At 49.3% G+C, this 19,484-nt stretch overlaps 2 protein-coding genes across 12 annotated transcripts in view; both read right to left on the bottom strand.

Moving 5' to 3' along the window:
- Positions 1-11,054, bottom strand: part of LOC125914001 (immunoglobulin lambda-1 light chain-like) — an 89,052-nt gene extending 77,998 nt beyond the window's left edge. Inside the window, exons 1-2 of the mRNA XM_049619108.1 lie at positions 10,965-11,054; positions 10,253-10,548 (exon numbers count right to left, since the gene is read on the bottom strand). Coding sequence (XP_049475065.1) covers positions 10,253-10,548; positions 10,965-11,010 — 342 coding nt within the window. The 5' untranslated portion in view covers positions 11,011-11,054. The remainder of the gene's footprint in view (positions 1-10,252; positions 10,549-10,964) is intronic.
- LOC125914000 (immunoglobulin lambda-1 light chain-like) overlaps positions 1-19,484 on the bottom strand; it is a 243,178-nt gene that overhangs the window by 64,041 nt on the left and 159,653 nt on the right. The window lies entirely within an intron of this gene.

Raw genomic sequence — 19,484 nt, 5'->3', positions numbered from 1 at the left:
GCTTAAGTGTCAGCATTGACAGCATTTACAGGCTGAACTGTTTTTCACAGAATGGTTTTCTGTCTATATTTTTGGGTAGGTGGGTATAAGGAGAGAACCTTGTACAAGATCTGTGGGGGAGAAGTGAGGAAGCACCCATTTTGTGTCTCCCTTATGGGATTGAGTATCTTCTGGTCACTTTGTAGGAGGAGGCAACTGCCCCAATGTCCCTTATTCACAATCAGGATGGATGTGACCCTCCCAACTGTCTGTCAGAACCCAGAGTAGCTAGTGTATCTTCATTTTTGTCATTGTTTAAAAATACAGGGAACAAACTGATCTGTTGGGGATTTTGACACATGTAATGGGGTTTTCAGGGAGAAACCAGAGCTTTGTGTTTATATAGTGGCCTCCACAGTTCTCTGCAGTCTGTGTTGGAGATGCTGGCCATCCTGGACTGGGTTCCTGGAAGCAGACTTTGAGATGGAGAAGTACATGTGTAGGAGATCTGGAAGGAGGATGGAGGTCAGACTGGGCAGAGGGGGAAGCAACCCACACAGAGTGAGACATCAGATGAGGCCTCATCCCTGCAGGGAGCTCTAAAGCTGGGACCTTTCAGGATATCTATATCTGAGGCAGTGCCTTGGGGCCTCAGATCAGCATTCACCTGAACCTCTCTGAGAAGGGACAGAAACCTGGGGAGGCAGTTGTCTGAACAAAGAGCAGTGAAGTTCCTCCCAGTGAGGAGGACCCCTGTGAGCTGTCAGGGACTCCAGGCAGAGGTGTGTGCATGTGTGAACCCAGGAGAGGGGTGACACCACAGTGGGGTGTCACTGTGTCACCAAATCACCCTCAGGAGGTACTGCATGAAGGGTGGGTGGATACAGAGGTCTGCGGACCTTGGGTCTGGGCACCTGGGTCAGACCTGCTGATTGCTTTGTGCACATGTCTTCTGGAGGAAAATGTGACACAGACGGGGAAGGGGTGTGTGTTCCTGGTCTGTCTGTGTCACTGTGAGCATTACCACTGTCCCACACCTGACAGTAATAGTCAGCCTCATCCTCAGTCTGGGCCCCACTGATGATCAGGGTGGCCATGTTCCCTGAGTTGGTGCCTGAGAATCGGTCAGGGGTCCTTGAGGGCCGGTTCCTGCCGTAACAGATGACCAACATAGGGGCCTGGCCAGGCTTCTGCTGGTACCAGTAAACACTTTTACTTCCACTGTTGTTTCCCCTACAGGTGATCCTGGCTGTCTGGGTCAAGGTCACCAAAATGGAAGGAGACTGAGTCAGCATGTAGGAGGCCACGGAGCCTACAAGAAAGAAAAGAATAGGTAGGCTTCCAGGTTTGGGTCTCATCTATAGGAAACCCTCATCTCTCTCACAGTGATTGAGCTCCAGGGGCTCTCTGGCCCCATGGAACCCAAGAGCCCGGTTGGTGGATGGAGCCTTTGTACAAACAGGAACCCCCTGGCTCCTTTCTCTGGGCAGGTGCAGCCATTCAGGGCTCACACAGAGCCAGTGAGCCCAGTGGGGGATTTGACCCCTCTAGCCCTCCTCCTGCAGCAGGGTCATAAGCATCCTACTTCCCACAGGTAGCCTTCTATTGAAGTCAGAATCAAGGCCTGGTGTGTCCCAGATTTGTGGGGCTGGGGTGGGTGTGATCCTGGATTCAGCACCTGTGCAGTGAGCAAGGAGACTGAGGAGGAGAGGGGTCCAGGCCAATGGTGGGGGTAATGTAATTCTGCTCCCGAGATCCAAGGTTGGGCAGATTTCCTTCGAGGCTTCCCTTATCCCCTTGCTGGACATACCTGCTCTTCATGCAAATCAGCCAGGGCTCAGGGACTGCTGCTAAGAAACTTGGTGGTTTTTGAGAAGGACTCAGTTCCAAGGGGCACAGAGAGGGAAGTGGCAGCCCATGCAGACCCATCCTCATCCAAGTGGCTTCTGATCTACTCTCTGATCCCATAGTTCAGTCTGACATCTCCACCCCAGGTTGTGTTCTGTCTTTGCCCTTGGGTGACCATGGGAGGCTTAGGTCAGTGCAGTGTCCTACCCCAGATCACTGTGTGTGAGCATCAAACCTGAACAAATTCCTCCCTTGCTAAGTGCACATGGAATTTTAAGGAGCCCTTGAGGTGCTGTAGTGTCTATTCTTGGGGGGATCTGCTGAGACAGATCATAGATGCTGTGCCTCAGTACCCCCAGGATGCACTCTACCAGGGGCAGACCCAGCTTGAGGTAGGTTTGACAGTGACTGAGTTTAACAGAAATGAGGTGGGCTGGAGAGGCATGGAGTGCTGGACCTGTGCTAGAGGTAGAGGCAAATTCTACAGAAGACAGATGTGAGACACCCCGAGTCAGAACTGTAGATCAGTGTCAAGGTGATACTGCAGAAAACCTACACCTTTCCCCTCAGGTCTCAGGTTCTGGAGACCCACCCTTTCCTCCCTGTTAGGAGCCTTGATGCCCAGACCCTCCCCCATCATCTGCAGGTGGCTTTGCCAGGTGATCTCTGCTTCCCCCTGGTGGCCACTACACAGGGCTGCTGGGGGCTCAGGGAAGTCCTTTGTCAGGTGGAGGTTCAGAATCCACAGTTCAGAGCAGGATTCCCTGTTCCATGGACTGCTGGCCCCAGGGGAGGAATTGCCTGCCTCTAAGTAGCCCCTGCCAGTCTCAAGATGAGGCAGGAAGGGATCAGATTACTCATGAATGTATGCGCAGGCTCATTTGGAGGAGGAGAAAGCAAGGTGCACAGGAGGTATTTCTACACATACCTTGGGTGTGGGTGGTCATGTATGTGGGTCTGGGGCTTGGCACCAGGGGACACAGGACTCAGAGTCCTCCTCCTACTGGTTCTGGCTGCTGGTGCAGGGCTAAAATAGGGCAGTGGTGGCTGTTAGTCCAAGGTTGGAGACAGGAGAGCTCTCACCAGCAAGCATTTATTGACCCACTTTGTCTGGCAGACATTCCATCCTGGGAAATGAGTGTGAACAAGACACAGTCCCTGTCCCAGAATTTCCATCTTGTTTGTGGGGCAGTATATTGGACAACACATGCTTTGGTGATACAGCAGACAGTCTCTATCTGGATCTTGTCTTGAATACTCATTTAAAAGCCAGACCATTGCTATTCTCAGGTCTTCCTGGGCCACAATTGACCTTGTGGCCCAGTGCTTGCCCATGGATGTGTCAGTCAGCTGGGGTTCTTTCCTGAGACACTTGCTCTTGTGAAGGAAAACCAGCCTAGATACATGCAGTGCCTTTCTTTTTCAATTGAAAAATTTTTAAAGTTTTATTTTTGACAGAGAGAGTGTGTGTGAGCAGGGGAGGGGCAGAGAGAGAGAGCTGTCAGCACAGAGCCCAACCCGGGGCTCAAATGCACAAACTGCAAGATCATGACCTGAGCCGAAGTCGGATGCTTAACTGACTGAACCACCCAGGTGCCCCTTAAAGAAATTTTTTTTAATGTGCAGTGCTTTCTTCTTGACCATGGATGTGATAGTTGGTGCTGCAGCAGCCATTCCGAGGTCTGTTGTCAACAACAATGAAAAGCAAGTCCTTCACAGTAGTGATGGTGAGACCAAAAGTGAGCAGATATGGGACCTCACGGAATTGCTGACTACCTGGAGAAACACATCTGACTTCAGAGCTGTTTTTGTGGGAGAAAAATGAGCTTATGAATGTTCATGCCTCTGACTGAGATGTGCATGTATTGCATTAACAATTTCCTGACCAGTTAGGATAATAATGAACACAACAAATCAATGAATAAATATAGTGATGGGAAAATGTGCTGTGTTGTGTGGTATGTAGACAATGAATTAAGATCAAACAAGATGACAGGCAGGTGCTGTGTGGTGAGAGGCTGGAGGAGGCCTCTCTGCAGAGGTGACCTTGGAGCTGCTGTCAGGATGGGAAGAAGGAACAAGAACTAAAGAGTGTGTCTGGAGATAGTCCCTGTGGAGAAGAGTCTGGTTTGTCTGAGGATGCAGGGACAGTAGGACCTTAGGAGTCTGTGATTCAAAACTATTTGAGTTCCAAGATGATTATTTTCTCATATAACCTCGGGGACAGGAGTGATGGGTTAGAATTCTCATTGTTGTATGTTTCCAGGTAAGGGGACTCATGAGAGGAGTCCCTGTGTGAACTTCCCTGAAAACTGAAAGAGAAGCAGGAGCCCTTTTGTAGCTGAGTCACTGTGGCTTATCTGCAGCTCACCCATGTGTGTGTGTTCCGCATGACATCAAATTCCTGTCACACATCCCTTCATATTATATAGTTTTACGCATAGACATGTGAGTATGCTATTGAATATGTGTGCACATGCGTATTTATTGTTTGTGGTGTGTACGTTTGTAGATGCACGTATGCTTGTGTGTGTAGAGGTACACATATATTTACAATATATACACATATCTTTTCTGAGGGTTCTGAGCTCTGAATTGGGTACCAAAGTTGTAGTTGATGGGATCCTTGCTTTGTTACAAAGCCCGCAGTTCCACTTTATCATAAGGGACAAGGTGGGGATGGCTACCATAATGATTAGTGGGACCAAATGGTAATCAGAATCATTTGACACATATGTTGGTGTTGGCTAGTTAATGATATGTTCCTGGAACTGAAATAGATGGGCACCCTACCAATTATTACTTCATCTGTATAAATAGAAGCCTCCATCTCCCAAGATTTTGGTTGCTACTGAATCTTAGCAGAGGATGTATGCTGATCACGAGCCACTAAATGACCCTATAACCTGAGCTGTCTGTGTGAACTGGTGCTTTGTGACCAACCATGCTAAGGACTGGGCATTCACATCAGCTCTCCATCATCAGTGTGAAGAGGTAAATATGAGATCAGGCTTTACCAGGTCCTGAAGGCACAGATGAGTCCCATGAGAAAGAGGCCCGAGTGCCCAGGACCCCAACCCCTGCTGCATTCATTGTCTTTTCTCTATCTCGTACAACTGTGGCTTAGTGGGGACAGTCTGTAACCAGCTGTGGTACAGGAGAACACTTAGCTGGCTGACAGAGCTTCTGCACAAAACACACTTGTCTTTCTTGTTTCTGATCCTTAAATGTTTATTTATTTTTGAGAAAGAGAGGCAAGTGGGAGGAGGGGCAGAGAGAGGGTGGGAGGACAGAGGAGCCGAAGTGGGCTCTGTGTTGACAGCAGCGAGCCTGATGCAGGGCTCAAGCTCATGAACCCTGATATCATGATTTGAGCTGAAGTTGGATACTCAACCAACGGAGCCACCCAGGCACCTGCCGGAGTCCAGCTCCAGCAGGTCCAGGGGTTCCCGAAGGATGAATGGCGTTGGCGAAAAAGTGAAAATAAAATAAAACAAAAATAAAACGGACACAGACAACAGCAGTGTGTTAGACTGGCCGCTTTATTGTGGCACTATATTTGTAAGCAATTTCCTTGTAGCATGCGTCATCTATGTTTTCTGGCATTACCTAATTCTAAAAATGTTCCTATGTGTAATCACCCATTAAGGAACAACCTGGTTATTTTCTTGTGATGTTCCCTCCTGCCCTTTGCTTATTGATTAATTTCTTCATATTATTTTCATTATGTATCTACGTTTATCTATAGTCTATAAAGCATTTGCTTTGCTATTTTCATGAAAGGTCATCTATCTCTCAACATCTCAAGTGGAACAGTTACAGGGACATGACCTCTTAGTTGTTTCCCCGAACCATTTGTGGTTTGAGGAACAAAAGAATTCACCTCGGTCCGAGGTGCCAGGAGGGGGCCAAGAGGGCCTTAGAAACCCACGCCTTATGCATTCCCAGAGAGACAATGCACCTAGGAACTAATGAACCATTCTGTACCTTAATCGACTAAGTTCAGTCATCATCTGGAATGCCTCCTGGGGGCCAAGTGGGCCTGGGGGTTGGAGTAACTTGTGCCCATAGATACATTCCTTTGTTGCCGGAGTGGGGCTTTGGAATCCATTTGTTCCCTCCTTGGCTGGGAAATATATGGGGCTATCCTTCCTTTAGGTAGAGGAGTCTTTATAGGGGGTGGCGAGGGCTAGATGTAGGGCTGCACAATTTCCTTGCGGAACCTTATTTCTTTCCCCAGTGGTTCTTCTCCCAGGGGACCTGTGGAGGGCAATTCCCCAACAGACAATTCCCCAGGTACTTTCATTGGTCGTGGGGCTGCCCCGACCAACGTTAGGGCCAAATTACATCAAAGTAGGTGTGCAAGAAGCTTCACTGTCGATGGGCCGCCCTGCAGTCCCGATCCGTCCACCGCCAGGGCCCTGCCGTCAGGCTGGTTGGAGAGCTTGGCTTCCAGCAGGCACCCCTCCTATTTCTGATCTTAAAGGGAAAAGGATGCAGTATTTCACCATCTAGTATGATTTTAGCTACGTGACTTTTATCAATGTCCTTTGTCAAGTACAGGCAAGTTGCTTTATATGCCTGGTTTGTTAAGTGTTTTTCTAATTAAATGATGTTGGATTTGTCAAATGCACTTTCTGAATCTATTGTGATAATCATGTGATTTTTGTATTTTATCCTATTGGTATGATGTAGTACATTAATCGTTTTTTTTTTTTGTATGTTAAAATACCTTGTATTGTTGCAATAAGTCCCATTTGCTCATGGCGTCTAATTCTTTCTGTATGTTGCTGGATTTGGTTTGATAGTGTTTTGTTGAGGATTTTGTGCCCATATTTGTAAGAGGTATTGGTCTATAGTTTTCTAGTGATGTCTATTTTTGGTGTCATTGTAACAATGGCTACGTAAAATCAGTCAGGAAGTCTATCACATTCATCTATTTTTTGGAACACGTTGTGAAAAATTTGTATTACAGTTGAATTTTGAACAAAGCAGGAGTTAGTTGTGCTGACCCCTGTGCAGTCACAAATCTGCTTATAACTTTTGACTCCCCCAAACTTTAAGTACTAATAGCCTACAATTGATGAGAAACCTTGCTGACAACATAAACAGCTGATTAACATATATTTCATCCGTTCTATGTATTATATATTGTACTCTCACAAAAAAGTGAGCTTAAAATGTTTTTAAGAGAAAATTAAGAAAATTAGGATAGCTCAGGGGCGCCTGGTTGGCTCAGTTGGTTGAACGCCTGGCTTCAGCTCAGGTCATGATCTCACGGTTCAAGCCCTGCGTCGGGCTCTGTGCTGACAGCTCAGAGCCTGGAGCCTGCTTCAGATTCTGTGTCTTCCTCTCTCTCTCTGCCCCTCCCCTGCTCACACTCTGTCAATCTCTCTCTCAAAAAATAAATAAACATTTAAAAAAAATTAAAAAAAAAAAAGAAAATTAGGATAGCTGGGGCATCTGGGTGGCTCAGTCAGTTAAGCATCTGACTCTGGATTTCGACTCAGGTCATGATCTCATGGTTTGTGAGTTCGAGCCCCACATAGGGCTTTGTGCTGACAGCTCGGAATCTACTTAGGATTCTCTCTCTCCACCTCTTTCTCTGCTCCTCCCCCCACCCCCCAAAATAGATAGGTAAACATTAAAAAAGAAAAAGAAAATTCACGTAGCTGGTGCTGCTGTGCAGGGCCCCGGGAGCCCCTGCCTGGCCAGCACCATGTGAGACTCCAGCAAGGATGGAGGTTGTGCTTACCTCATGCACTGATTCTCTGCTAAGGGCATTGATGGGCACATGGTTGATCTGCATGAGTGCCTGTGCATTGTCACCAACAATACCCTAACAATGAGGCAACACAGATGTGAACTACACTCAGCTCCTTGCCCTGTGAGCCCCATATGCCGAGTGTGGTTTATGGAGCCAGTTGGAGGCAGCAGCCAGGGAGTAATGTGCAGATCAAAGAGTTCACCGCTGGCTATAAGGTCAAATTCCCCATGTACAGCAAAATCTGCATGAAATGCAAGGTCCTCCTGCTGTGGATGTGGATGGAAGTCCAGCCCAAGGGTGGGGCATGCTGGGAAATGCCATCACATGGAACTTCACCAAGTTCCTCATTGACAAGAAGGCTGTGTGGTGACACGGTGGGTCCCACAGAAGGGCCCTGGTAATAGAGAAGAAACTTCTCTGCTACCCGTAGTTCCACAGGTGTGCACCCCCCACTGAGACCCCATTCCTCAGAGTGTTCCTTGAGGTACCCTTACTGTTTTCCTGAAAACCATGTATGTGGTTGGGCAGAACGCAGACTGGACAGGCACCCTCTACTGGAGGAAGGTCCTTCCACCTGTCTGGCTGTTCAGCACTCCCCACCCCTGGCTGTCATGTGGGAATAAAGCATACAAATTTGGGGAGAAAATCATAAGGAAGAGAAGAATGTGTTTACATTACTGTAGTGTAAAACATTGTGTATAACTGGATTCGAGCAGTTGAAACCCGTGTTGTTCAAGGGTCAGCTGTGTGTATCTCCTACTGGTTATCCCTGGAGAACCCTGAAACACCTTATGAGATATAACTCTTTTTGTTATGAAAGGTTTTATTTTAGTGGTTTCTTTAGGGTTTACAGCACCAATCTACCTCCCAAAGTCTATCTTCCTGTGATTTTACATCACTTCACATGGAGCATAAGACTTTTGAAATACATTCTTCTCGCCCACCCCCCAATTTTGTGCTATGGCAGTCATGTGTTTTATTTGAGATTCATCATGAACTAGGGTATATTGCTGTTATATTTTGCTTTACACAGTTATTTTTTATTTTAATTTTTTTAATTTTTTTAATTTTTTTAATTTTTTTTTTTGAGAGAGAGAGACAGACTGTGAGTGGGAGAGGGGTAAGAGAGAGGGAGACACAGAATTCGAAGCAGGCTCCAGGCTCTAAGCTATCAGCACAGAGCCCGACACTGGGCTTGAACTCACAAGCTGTGAGATCATGACCTGAGCCGAAGTCCAGTCACTTAACCGGCTGAGCCACCCAGGCGCCCCAACAGTTATATGTTTAACGGACTGAGCTACCCAGGCGCCTCTACACAGTGATCTTTTAGAAACATTAATGTAAGACAGATGTTTCTCTATCGGTCCATGTAGTTCCCATAGCTGCTGTTTTTCATTCCTTTGTGTGGATTCACGTTGCTATCTGATATAGTACTCCTCTCTCTGAGGAGTGTCTGTCACTCTCTGTTGCAGTGAAGGTCTTTGGGTGATCAATTATGTAAAGTTGTACAGTCTGAAAGTTTTATTTGGCTTCATTTTTGAAAGATATTTTCACTGGATAACGAATTTAAGGTTGACAGATTTTTCTATTTTACAAAATTATTTTGATGAAAAAATTTTTTGTAATGTTTTTATTTAGTTTTGAGAGAGAGAGAGAGAGAGAGAGCAGGGGAGGGGCAGAGAGAGAGAGAGAGAGAGAGAGAGACCCAGAATCTGAAGCAGGCCCCAGGCTTGAGCTGTCAGCACAGAGCCCAACACAGGGCTCAAACCCACGAACTGCGACATCATGACCTGAGGTGAAGTCGGACGCTCAACGGACTGAGCCACCCAGGTGCCCCATACACATATTTTAATAGGTGTTTTTAAAAGATATTTGTCTGCTGTCTTCTTACTTGCGTGGCTTATAATAAGAAATCTGCTTTTACCATATTTGTTCTTAGCATAGGACATGCATGTTCCTTCTGGCTGCTTTACAGATGTCCCTTCTGTACTGGTGTTCAGCAGTGTGACTGTGACGTGTTTGGCATTGGTGGTGCCTCCTGCTTCCTGAGCTTGACCTTTGTTGAACTTCTTGAATATGTCAGCAATTGTCTTCACCATACTTGTGACGTTTTTGGCCAATATTTCTTTACCCACATTCTCTGTTCCCCCATCTTCTTTGCTGGGGGACTCCAGTTACATGCCTGGTAGGCTGCATGAGGGGTCCGGCCACCAGCAGAGGCTACGTTCATTTCTTTCAGACTTTGTGTCTTATTTCGTTTTGGATGGTTACTATTTTGATGTTACGGAGTTTACTGCTCTCTTCTTTTGCAGCATCTAATCTGTTCTCAGTGTCATCCAGTGCAGTTTTCATCTCCAGAAGTGAGATGTGGCCCCCTTGAAATGTCATCCACATCTGCACAGAGCATGTTCAGTCGTGGCTCTGTCTCTTCAAACAAATGGAATCTCATTGCAATAGTAATTTTTGTGTTGTCCCTTAGATATCCTCTGTAGAGCCTGCCTGCAGGGCTGGGAGGGGGAGGCAGACCTCAGACCTGGGGACCTGGGCCAGACCTGCTCATTGGTTTGTCTACAGGCCTCCTGGGGCTGGAGGACAGTGTGACACAGACAGGGAAGGGATTTGTGTCTCACTTCCTCATCTGCCTGTATCACTGTGAACATTACTACTGCTGTCAGCAGACAGACAGTAATAGTCAGCCTCGTCCTCGGCCCGGGCCCCGCTGATGGTCAGGGTGGCCGTGTTCCCAGAGTTAGAGCCAGAGAATCGGTCAGGGATCCCTGAGGGCCGGTTGCTATCCCGATAAATAATCATCAGGGGCACCTGGTTCAGCTTCTGCTGGTACCAGGAAACATATGTATTTCCGATGTTGTTTCCCTCACAGGTGATCCTTGCCATCTCTCCCAGGGCCACTGAAATGGAAGGGGGCTGAGTCAGCCTGTTTGAGGTCACGGAGCCTGCAAGAGAGAAAAGGAAAGGTGGACATTCAGCTTAGGGTCTCATCCTTAGGAAGCTCTCACCTGCCTGACCCGGATTGAGATCTAAGGATAATCTGGGTGGACAGGGTACCCCTTCCCATCAGTCTCAGCCACCGCAGTCCCCAGGCTTCACTGGTGCATGGAGCCTGTGAACAAATAAGAACTCCGCCCCCCCCCCCTTTCTCTGGTCAGATGCAGCCCCTCAGGGCTCACACAGAGCCAGTGGGCACAGTGGGGGAACTTCACCACTCCAGCCCCTCATCCTGCGGCAGGTCATGAGCATCCTGCCCCCCCCCAACCCCCCACCACAGGCAGTGTCCTGCTGAGCTCAGAGTCAGACCCAGTCTTGTCTCAAATCTCTGAGGCTGGGGTGGGTGTGAGTCTCGGCACAGCACCTGTGTAGTATGCCAGGACACTGAGGAGGAGAGGGGTCCAGGCCATGGTGGAGGCACCCCAATGCCACTGCCAAGACCAGAGGCTGGCCAAAGTTCTTCACGGGCCTCTCTTATCCCCTTGCTGGAGAGACCTGCTGTTCATGCAAATCAGCCAGGCCTCAGGGGCTGCTGCTGAGGAGCCTTGTGGCTTCAGAGAAGGGCTCAGCCCCAAGGGCCACAGAGAGGGGAGGAGCAGCCTGGTCCCATGGTCTGGGGCCAACATCTCCATCCCAGATTATGTCCTGGGTTCTCTCCTTGGCTGGCTTGGCAACTGAGACCTCAGAGGTGGAGTGTGTCTTTATTTCCTGGGCCCATTCTATAAGTGACACTATGAGACTTACTAGGTGCAGGGTCATACACCAGATCACAGCTCATGGCCTCAGAGACCAAACAAAATTCATCCTGTATCAAGAACACTTGGTCTTTCCAAATCATCAAGGTGCTGTAAATGTCTTCTCATGGCCATGAGCTCACGCAGCAGGTTACAGGGCATGTGCCTTATTATCCCTATGCTGTAGTCAGGAGCAGGAACAGATCAAGTGCAAAAAGAACTGATTGCCATATAAGAGAATAAGAGGGGGCTTCAGAATGTAGTAACTCTTCAAGGGTGTCTTTACCATAATTAAGTTGTCTTCAGCTGTTGGGAAAAATATATAATAAACATATTAATGTATAAGTTAAGTATAAAAAAGTTTACCGAGAAAATCACCGTGTTGCAGGCACTGGGAAAGGGAAGAACAGAACTTTCCAGTCCCCTCTCCCTTCCTTGAGGGAGGTGAGTGGAGGGACAAGTGAGGGGGCAGGTGGGAGGAACTTCCAGAAAGGAGGAGCAGTTGAGTCTGTCAGGACGGGTGGCTGTCAGCACAGGGGAGAGAGGGGGAAACGTGTGATCACAGGGAGGAAGGGTGTTTGTGGATAGTGACCACATTATGTTTCATTAGGGTAGGTTAGGGCACGGGTTGGTGGGGGGAATTTTGGCTTGGCCTATATTAGAGAAATAGGCAGCATCTCCATGAACAGGACCCAACACACACATACCCTGGAGAATTTGTACATGAGTGTGAAGGATGACACTGTAGACAAATGACAAATGACCTGAAGGTCTCAACCTGTTAGGAGCCCTGATGGCCAGGCCCTCCCCATCTGCAGGTGGCTTTGGCAGGTGGTCTCTGCTTCCCCCTGGTGGCCACTCCACACTGGTGGCTGGAGGTGTAGGGGCCTCCCTTGTGAAGTGTAGATTCCTAACCTATCCCTGCTCCATGGACTGCTGCCCCAGTGAGGAATGACTTCTCTATGCATGGTTTCTGCTGCCTCATGTTCTAGCATGAGGGGCCCAGATTACCCATGATAACATGAAGAGTTTCATCTGGAGGAGGAGAACACAGGTTTCACTGAAGAGTCCTTGCACTCCTCTCTGCAGTGGTGGGAGGTCATGCAGGTGGTACTGCATGGGGGATACAGGACTCAGGGAGTGGCTTTAATTGGTGCCAGCTGTGAATCAGGGCTTATGTGTGTTGGGGGGTATTGACCAGGGACTAATGCTCCAAAGACAGAGAGACAGGAGAGCATCCACCCAGCCAACATGTATTCATACCCACATTGGTCTGGTTTACTTTCCATCCTGAGAATTTTGCATGAACAGGATACAGTCCATATTGAAGATGGAACTCTGACCCTACTCAGGGAAGAGAAACAAGTGGTGAGACATGTGTGGGAAGAGCCCATTCAGTGCCCTGAGGAGGGGAGGAGCCATGAGAGGATCTGAAAGAATGGGACAGACTTGCAGGACCTAGGATTCAAATCCGGTTCAGGGCCAGTGCAAGTTTCTCCTAAGATGAGGATTCTGGGCACAGAGGGATGTGATCAGGTATGGTAAGAGGCATTTTCCGGGTAATAAGTTCTCTTAGTGGCTGCTGGGCACATTTAGGGGCCGCCAGCAGGAAGATACTGAGGTAGAAAGGAACAGGTTTGACATGAGTGTGCTCAGTGCCTGGGAATCTCCCTAGATCACCTGGGGGTTGAGGCCATTCAGGCCAGTGATTATTATTCATCTCCACCTGCCCCTTACCACCTAAAACCACAGGGAGACAAGTACTAATGTACCTTTTGTCCTGTTCTCCTGTATCGTCCCACGTGGATGACCTAGCACTGCTCTCCCCAACACCCCCAGACTGGCTGAGCTGAACAGGAACATGAGGGAGGGGTGCGTCTGAGAGGGAAGGGAGGCTGGGAGAGGCCTGCAGGTCCCCAGTCCCTGAGAGGCAGAGAGAAGAGCAGAGGCTGGCAGGTGCCAGGCAGCAACAGTCACCTGCACCAGGTGAGAAAGGCTGCCCAGGCTGAGAGGGGATGAGGGTTGATCTCAGCCAGAATGTTCCAGGTCCTGAAGGAGACAGCTTCTTCCCCTCAGTTCTAGTAGCTGCCTGTGGGGGGCGCTGCGCACTTGGCATGGGGCCATCTGGACAAGGGTGCCAGCCCATTCATTGTCATGTTGTTGAGAATCTCTGGAGAATAATTCTCTGTAGTGGCCTGCTCATGATCCTTTAACCTGAAAAATCCCTGGAAATATTATTTTGGTCATAGGGATTCCCATAAAAGGTTGCCTTTCTAGTTCATAAGGTCAATTTGTAAATTTTAGATGAAATATTCCAACTGTACTTGCCATGATTTGGTGAGGAGAAAATGATTTTCTGTACTGTGTCTCTCAACACCCACGAAGGTTTCTGACTCAAGTCAGGAGTGGAAATAGGGGAAGCTTATGCTTTTCCCTCTTAATAAATTCCTCATCTATTATTTTGACTTCATGCAATTGCTCTAAAAATCAATTTCAAACCACAGGTCAAGGAGCCATGAAGAGAAATTCAATTTATCAAAAAAGTTTTACAAGTCTGGGAAAGGGTCTCTCCCCTCAGAAAACGGAAGGGTGCTTAATGCAGACAGAGCCACCACACAGGGTCAGCCTCAAGGTGGGGGTGAATCCATGTGGGTCAGACCTGAGCTAAGGGTCGGACCTGCCTGGTGCAGGTGATGGGATTTGGGGCAATGGGAGGACAGTGGTGCCAGGAGAAAGTCCCCAGGTAGGATCCAAGATGGTGGCTGCATTTCTTCCACAGTTTGTGCAAAATCTAAGGATGGAAGAGCCTGGGGCAGTAGGGACCTCATCCCCTCTTCACAAAGCATCTGGCAGTCCTTCAGGATGTGGGGACGCCTCACCGAGGAAAGCAGGGTAGGCATGGCCCCTGTGGCCCAGGCAGGCTGCCTGTATCCAAGGAGAAGAGGAGTTCCTGCAGGACTGTGCTCTCTGAGACAGCTGTCTCCCCTCCTGAGTGGCATGTGATTACATCTGGGGCCAATGTGATATTTAATGACACCCTAAATCTTTATTATCAACCATAAAACTCAATAATCCCAATAGTCAGGAGAGCCCCCCAACTCTGTTCATTAGGGTAAACACAGACCAGAGGAAGAACCTGCTGGTTTCTCCCACCCTGGAGAGTCAGGCCAGGACCAGGGAGGACACCAATCCTAAGGCCTGACAGCACCTACTGAGAGGGCAGGTGGAAGTGAGATCCAGGCCATGGTGGGAGGGTTTGTGTCCCATCCCCATCCTTCTGTGTCACTGTGAGTCATTCCCTAACACTCCTGCTACCATGGTAGATGATACAGCAATGGCAACCTTGTCCTGGCCCTCATGGTCCTGGTCATGCCAGGGGGCCATGTCCTTAAGTTGCATCCTCAGAATCAGACCTGGATGGTTGCTCCTATCTGTATATATAACCAGATTGGGGACCTGGCTTGCCTTCTGCAGGTATCAAGATGCATGTTCACGCCTGAGCTTATCTTCAGAGCAGGGGATCCTTGGCCTCCCCAGGGCCACTGACATGGAGGGAGGTAGCATAAGGCCAAGGGAGGCATGGAGTCTGTAAACCAGGAGAGGAGAGGGGCCTGCAAGAAGAAAGGGAGGCTGAGTTCAGCCCTGAGGTGAGGGAGCAATATGGACAGAGGTGAGGGCATGCACCTGACCCCATGAACCCTGGGTGGGAGAGAGCAGGGTGCCTGTGCCACACACTGTGCCTCCCTGTGGGCCTCTCACCTGTGCTGGGAGCAGCCAGGGAGCAGGAGTAAGGCCACAGAGAGTGTGGTCCTGGGAGGATCAGCACCACAGGCACCTGGGAGCTGTTCCATATGCAGATGCCCGGGGCCCCACCCAGACCTGCCTCGCTGGCACTGCATCTTGTGGAGACCCCCCCACCTCCCTCCTCAGGGGACTGTGTGCTCACTGAGTGTCACAGGCCAGGGGTCTGGGCCACCCTGGAACATCTCACTTCTTCTCCTTGTCTCCCCAGGTCCTACTAGGTCACCTGGTTCTTGGGCTTAGTTGTCCTGCCCTCATCAACTGAGCTTGATACAGATTGTAGACCCTGTAGTGATGTGGAAAATGGTTTAGGAATAGACTTTTTCATCAGCCACATGGGTTGTGTGTTGTGAATGGGATGATACCCAGCGGGATCTTGGCTGCTCTGCACTGGTGGTTGAGAGGGTGCCATGGCCCCTCCTGTGTCTTTCTGGCAGTGAATCACCAGGAAAAGCAGGGGGCACTGGCTCAATGATTCTGATGTCTATCAAGGGGCAGTTGGGTCTCTGCTACACACTGGGACAAGCAGAAGTATATATGGATTCAGAAAATCCCCTAAACTTGGACTGTGATTATAGTCATAAACTCACCATAATCCAGTTCAGTAGGTGTGATAATGGACCAAATTTCCAGACAAAGGTGGTGTTCCCAACTGGCAGGGATGATGACTAGCTCAGGTATTTGCTGAGGGAAGGGGATATGGGGTCGTTAGTAAAGAAGATAATTATAGACACCACTCTGACCACAGGTAGTGGCAGAAATGAGAACAATTCAAGGAACAAGTGTTTCTTCCTGGTGTTGATATGAATCTGTTTGGATACATAGCAATCATATGCCTTTTTTTTGTTCTCCTGTCTCATCCCATTGTCATCTACCATCAGATGTGTTCACAATAGTTAACTTTCTATCTCAATATGAAGTTATAGGGTATCATTTCAGCTGGGACAAAAATAAATATCAGTGGTAGACAATAAGGTATTTTGTATCCTCTGTGGGGAAGGGCTGAGCATGTTTGTAATTATTCACTGGATGGTTTCACATAGTAGGTGGAAGCATGGCTGCCAATATTCTCTTTATTTGCAGACTGTGGTTTCTGGGGATGAGGGTAGATTTCATGTGGATGAGGGGGGACTCTGGTGGTTTATTAAGTGACAGCACTGACAGCTCAACTGTATTTCACAAAATTGTTTTCTGTCTATATTTCTGGGTAGGATGGGTATAAAGAGAGGTTCTTGGGGTGCCTGGGTGGCTCAGTCGGTTGGGCGTCTGACTTCAGCTCATGATCTCATGGCTTCTGAGTTCAAGCCCCGCATCGGTCTCTGTGCTGACATCTCGAGCCTGGAGCCTGCTTCAGATTCTGTGTCTCCTTCCCTCTCTACCCTTCCCCTGCTCGTGCTCTGTCTGGCTCCTTCAAAATTAAATAAACATTAAAAAAAAAAGAGAGAGGTTCTTATGCCCAGCTTGGGGGTAGAAGTGAAGCAGCACCCATTTTGTGTCTCACTCTTGTGATTGTGTATCTTCTGGTCACTTTGTAAGAGGGAGCAACTTCTCCACGTCCCTCATTCACCATCAGGTTGGATGTGACTTGTGAACTGTCCATCAGAACCTAGGGCACATAGTGTGTCTGCATCTTTTCTCATTGTATCAAAATATAAGAAACAATTTGATCTCTGGGGATTTGACATGCACATTGGGGAATTGGGGAGAAACCCTAGATGTGGGTATATAGTGACATTTTAATGTCCCTGAGGACCTTGTCAGGGATGCCCACCAGCCTGGATTGGGTTTCTGCAATCAGACTCTGAGACGGAGAAGTGCATGTGCAGGAAACCTGGAAGGAGGAGGGAGGTCAGACTGGGCAGAAAGAAGAGTGACCCACACAGAATGAGATGTCAGATGAGGCCTCAATCCTTCAGGGAGCTCTAAAGCTGGGACCTTTCAGACATTTGAACCTGAGGCAGGGCCTTGGGACCTTGGAGTCAGGGCATCTCTCAATGGAACCTCTCTGAGAAGGGCAAAAATCTGGGGAGGCAGTTGTCTGCACCAAGAGCACTTCTCAGCCAGGAGGACCCCTTGTGAGCTGTCAGGGGCTCTAGGCAGAGGTGGGTGCATGTGTGAGCCCAGGAGGGGGGTGACACCACAGTGGGTAATGCACTTGTCTGCTCCACTCAGAGTCCCCAGCTGTCATTGTGGCAGGGCTTTAGGAGTTCAGCTGTGCTGGGAATGTCTGGGTTCTAATACTTGTCCGTTATGTGAGGGAGTAGCCCATGACCACCATATGGAAATGCAGGGATAATGAGCAGTGGATGGATGTTTCTGTTTGTCCTTCCAGCCAGTCCCTTTGCTCTCACACACAGTTTGGCCCAGACAATCTCAGGATCTGCAAATCAACCACCTGAAGGGTGGGTGCATAGGGAGGTCTGGGGACCTTGGGTCTAGACACCTCTGTCAGACCTTCTGCATTGCTTTGTGCACAGGCCTTCTGGAGCTAGAGGAAAGTGTAACACAAATGGGGAAGGGGTTTTCGTCTCACTTCCCCCTCTGCCTGTGTCACCGTGAGCATCACTACTGCTGTCCCCACACCTGGCAGTAATAGTCAGTCTCGTCTTCGGCCTGGGCCCTGCTGATGGTCAAGGTGGCCATGTTCCCCGAGTTGGTGCCAGAGAATCAGCCAGGGATCCCCGAGGGCCGGTTGCTGTTACTCTAGATGACCAGCATGGGGGCCTGGCCTGACTTCTGCTGGTACCATTGAACATACTTCCTTCCTATGTTGTTTCCTCTACAAATGATTCTGGCCTTCTGTTCCAGGGTCACAGACACTGAGGGGGTGCTGAGTCAGCTCATAGGAAGCCACGGAACCTTCAAGAGAGAAAAGAGAGGTTTCAGCTCTGGATCTCATCTCAGGAGACCCTCACCTACCTGGCCTGAGCTCCAGGGATCTGGGCCCCCTGTTTCCACCCTCCAATCATTTCAGCCCCTGAGGCCAATAGGCCTGGCTGGTGTATGGAGCTTTTGAACAAAGGGGTCCATTTTCATTTTTCTCTGGGCAGGTGTAGCGCCTCAGGGTCACACAGAGCCAGTGAGGATTTGGGGAGATTTCACCCCTCCAGTCTCTCATCCTGCAGCAGGGTCATAACCATCCTTCCCCCTACAACCAGCCCCCTGCTGAGCTCAGAGTCAGGGGCTGGATTGCTCCAGATCCCTGGGTCTGCAGTGGGTCTGAGCCTGGGTGCAGCACCTGTGCAGTGAACGAGGAGGCCGAGGAGGAGAGGAGTCCAGGCCATGGTGGAGTCACTCTGATTCTGCTACCAAGGCCCAAGGCTGGGCAAAGTCTCTCTTATCCCCTTGCTGGAGAGACCTGCTGGTTATGCAAATCAGCCAGGGCTCAGGGGCTGCTGCTGAGGTGCTTTGTGGTTTCAGAGAAGGGCTCAGCCCCAAGGGGCCAGAGAAGGGAGGGACAGACCTGCAGACCCACCCTCAGCCCAGGGAATTCTGCTTTACACTCTGGTCACATAGGCTGGGTCCACACTCCGTGTCTCTCCGTGTCCTGACCTCGCTCCTGGGGTGGCTTGTCCTGGCTGAGCTCAGAGGTGGCGTTTGTCTGCATTTTCTGAACCCATGAGCACGTTTCCTCTGCAGGCAGTATAAGGTGGCTTAGGTCAGTGTGGTTCCTAAGTTATATCTCTGTTGAGAAACACCAGAACCCAAACAGAATTCCTCCCTTGCCAAGTACACATGGATTTTTAAGGAGCCATTGAGGTATTGTAGGTTTCTGTCCCGAGGACAGGTTATCGATCCTATGCCTCAGTACTCTGAGGGTGTGCTCAGTCCAGGGACAGACCCAGCTTTAGCAAGGTTTGACAGTGGCTGAGTTTAGCAGGAATGGGTCGGGCTGGAGAGGCATGAAGTACTGGACCTGTGCTAGAGACAGAGACAAATCTGCAAGGCACAGAACTGAGAGACAGCGAGTCAGGATTTTACATCAGAGTCAGAGGTGGTGCTGTAGAAACTACATCTTTCCCACAGGTCTCAGGTCCTGGTGAGCAGCCCTCCCTCCTTGTTAGAACCCGTGATACCTGGAGCCTTCTGGGGTGCAGGTGGCTTTGCTGGGTGATCTCTGCTGCCCTCTGGTGGTGGCTCCACACTGGCTGCTGGAGGCGCGGGGAAGTCCTTTGCCCCGCTGGAGATTCAGAACCCACAGCTCAGAGGAGGATTCCCTGATTGATGCACTGCTGTCCCCAGGGGAGGAACTGCTCTTCTCTACATGGCCCCTGCCACTCTCAAGGCCAGACTTCAGGAGATGAGAGTATCCATGAAAATAGGAACAGGCCAATGGGAGGAGCAGGTAA

The sequence above is a fragment of the Panthera uncia genome (assembly GCF_023721935.1).
Source record: "Panthera uncia isolate 11264 chromosome D3 unlocalized genomic scaffold, Puncia_PCG_1.0 HiC_scaffold_8, whole genome shotgun sequence".
In the NCBI taxonomy this organism is placed as follows: domain Eukaryota; kingdom Metazoa; phylum Chordata; class Mammalia; order Carnivora; family Felidae; genus Panthera; species Panthera uncia.
Note: the sequence above shows the minus strand (reverse complement) of the source record. Positions and strands in the feature narration are given on the sequence as shown.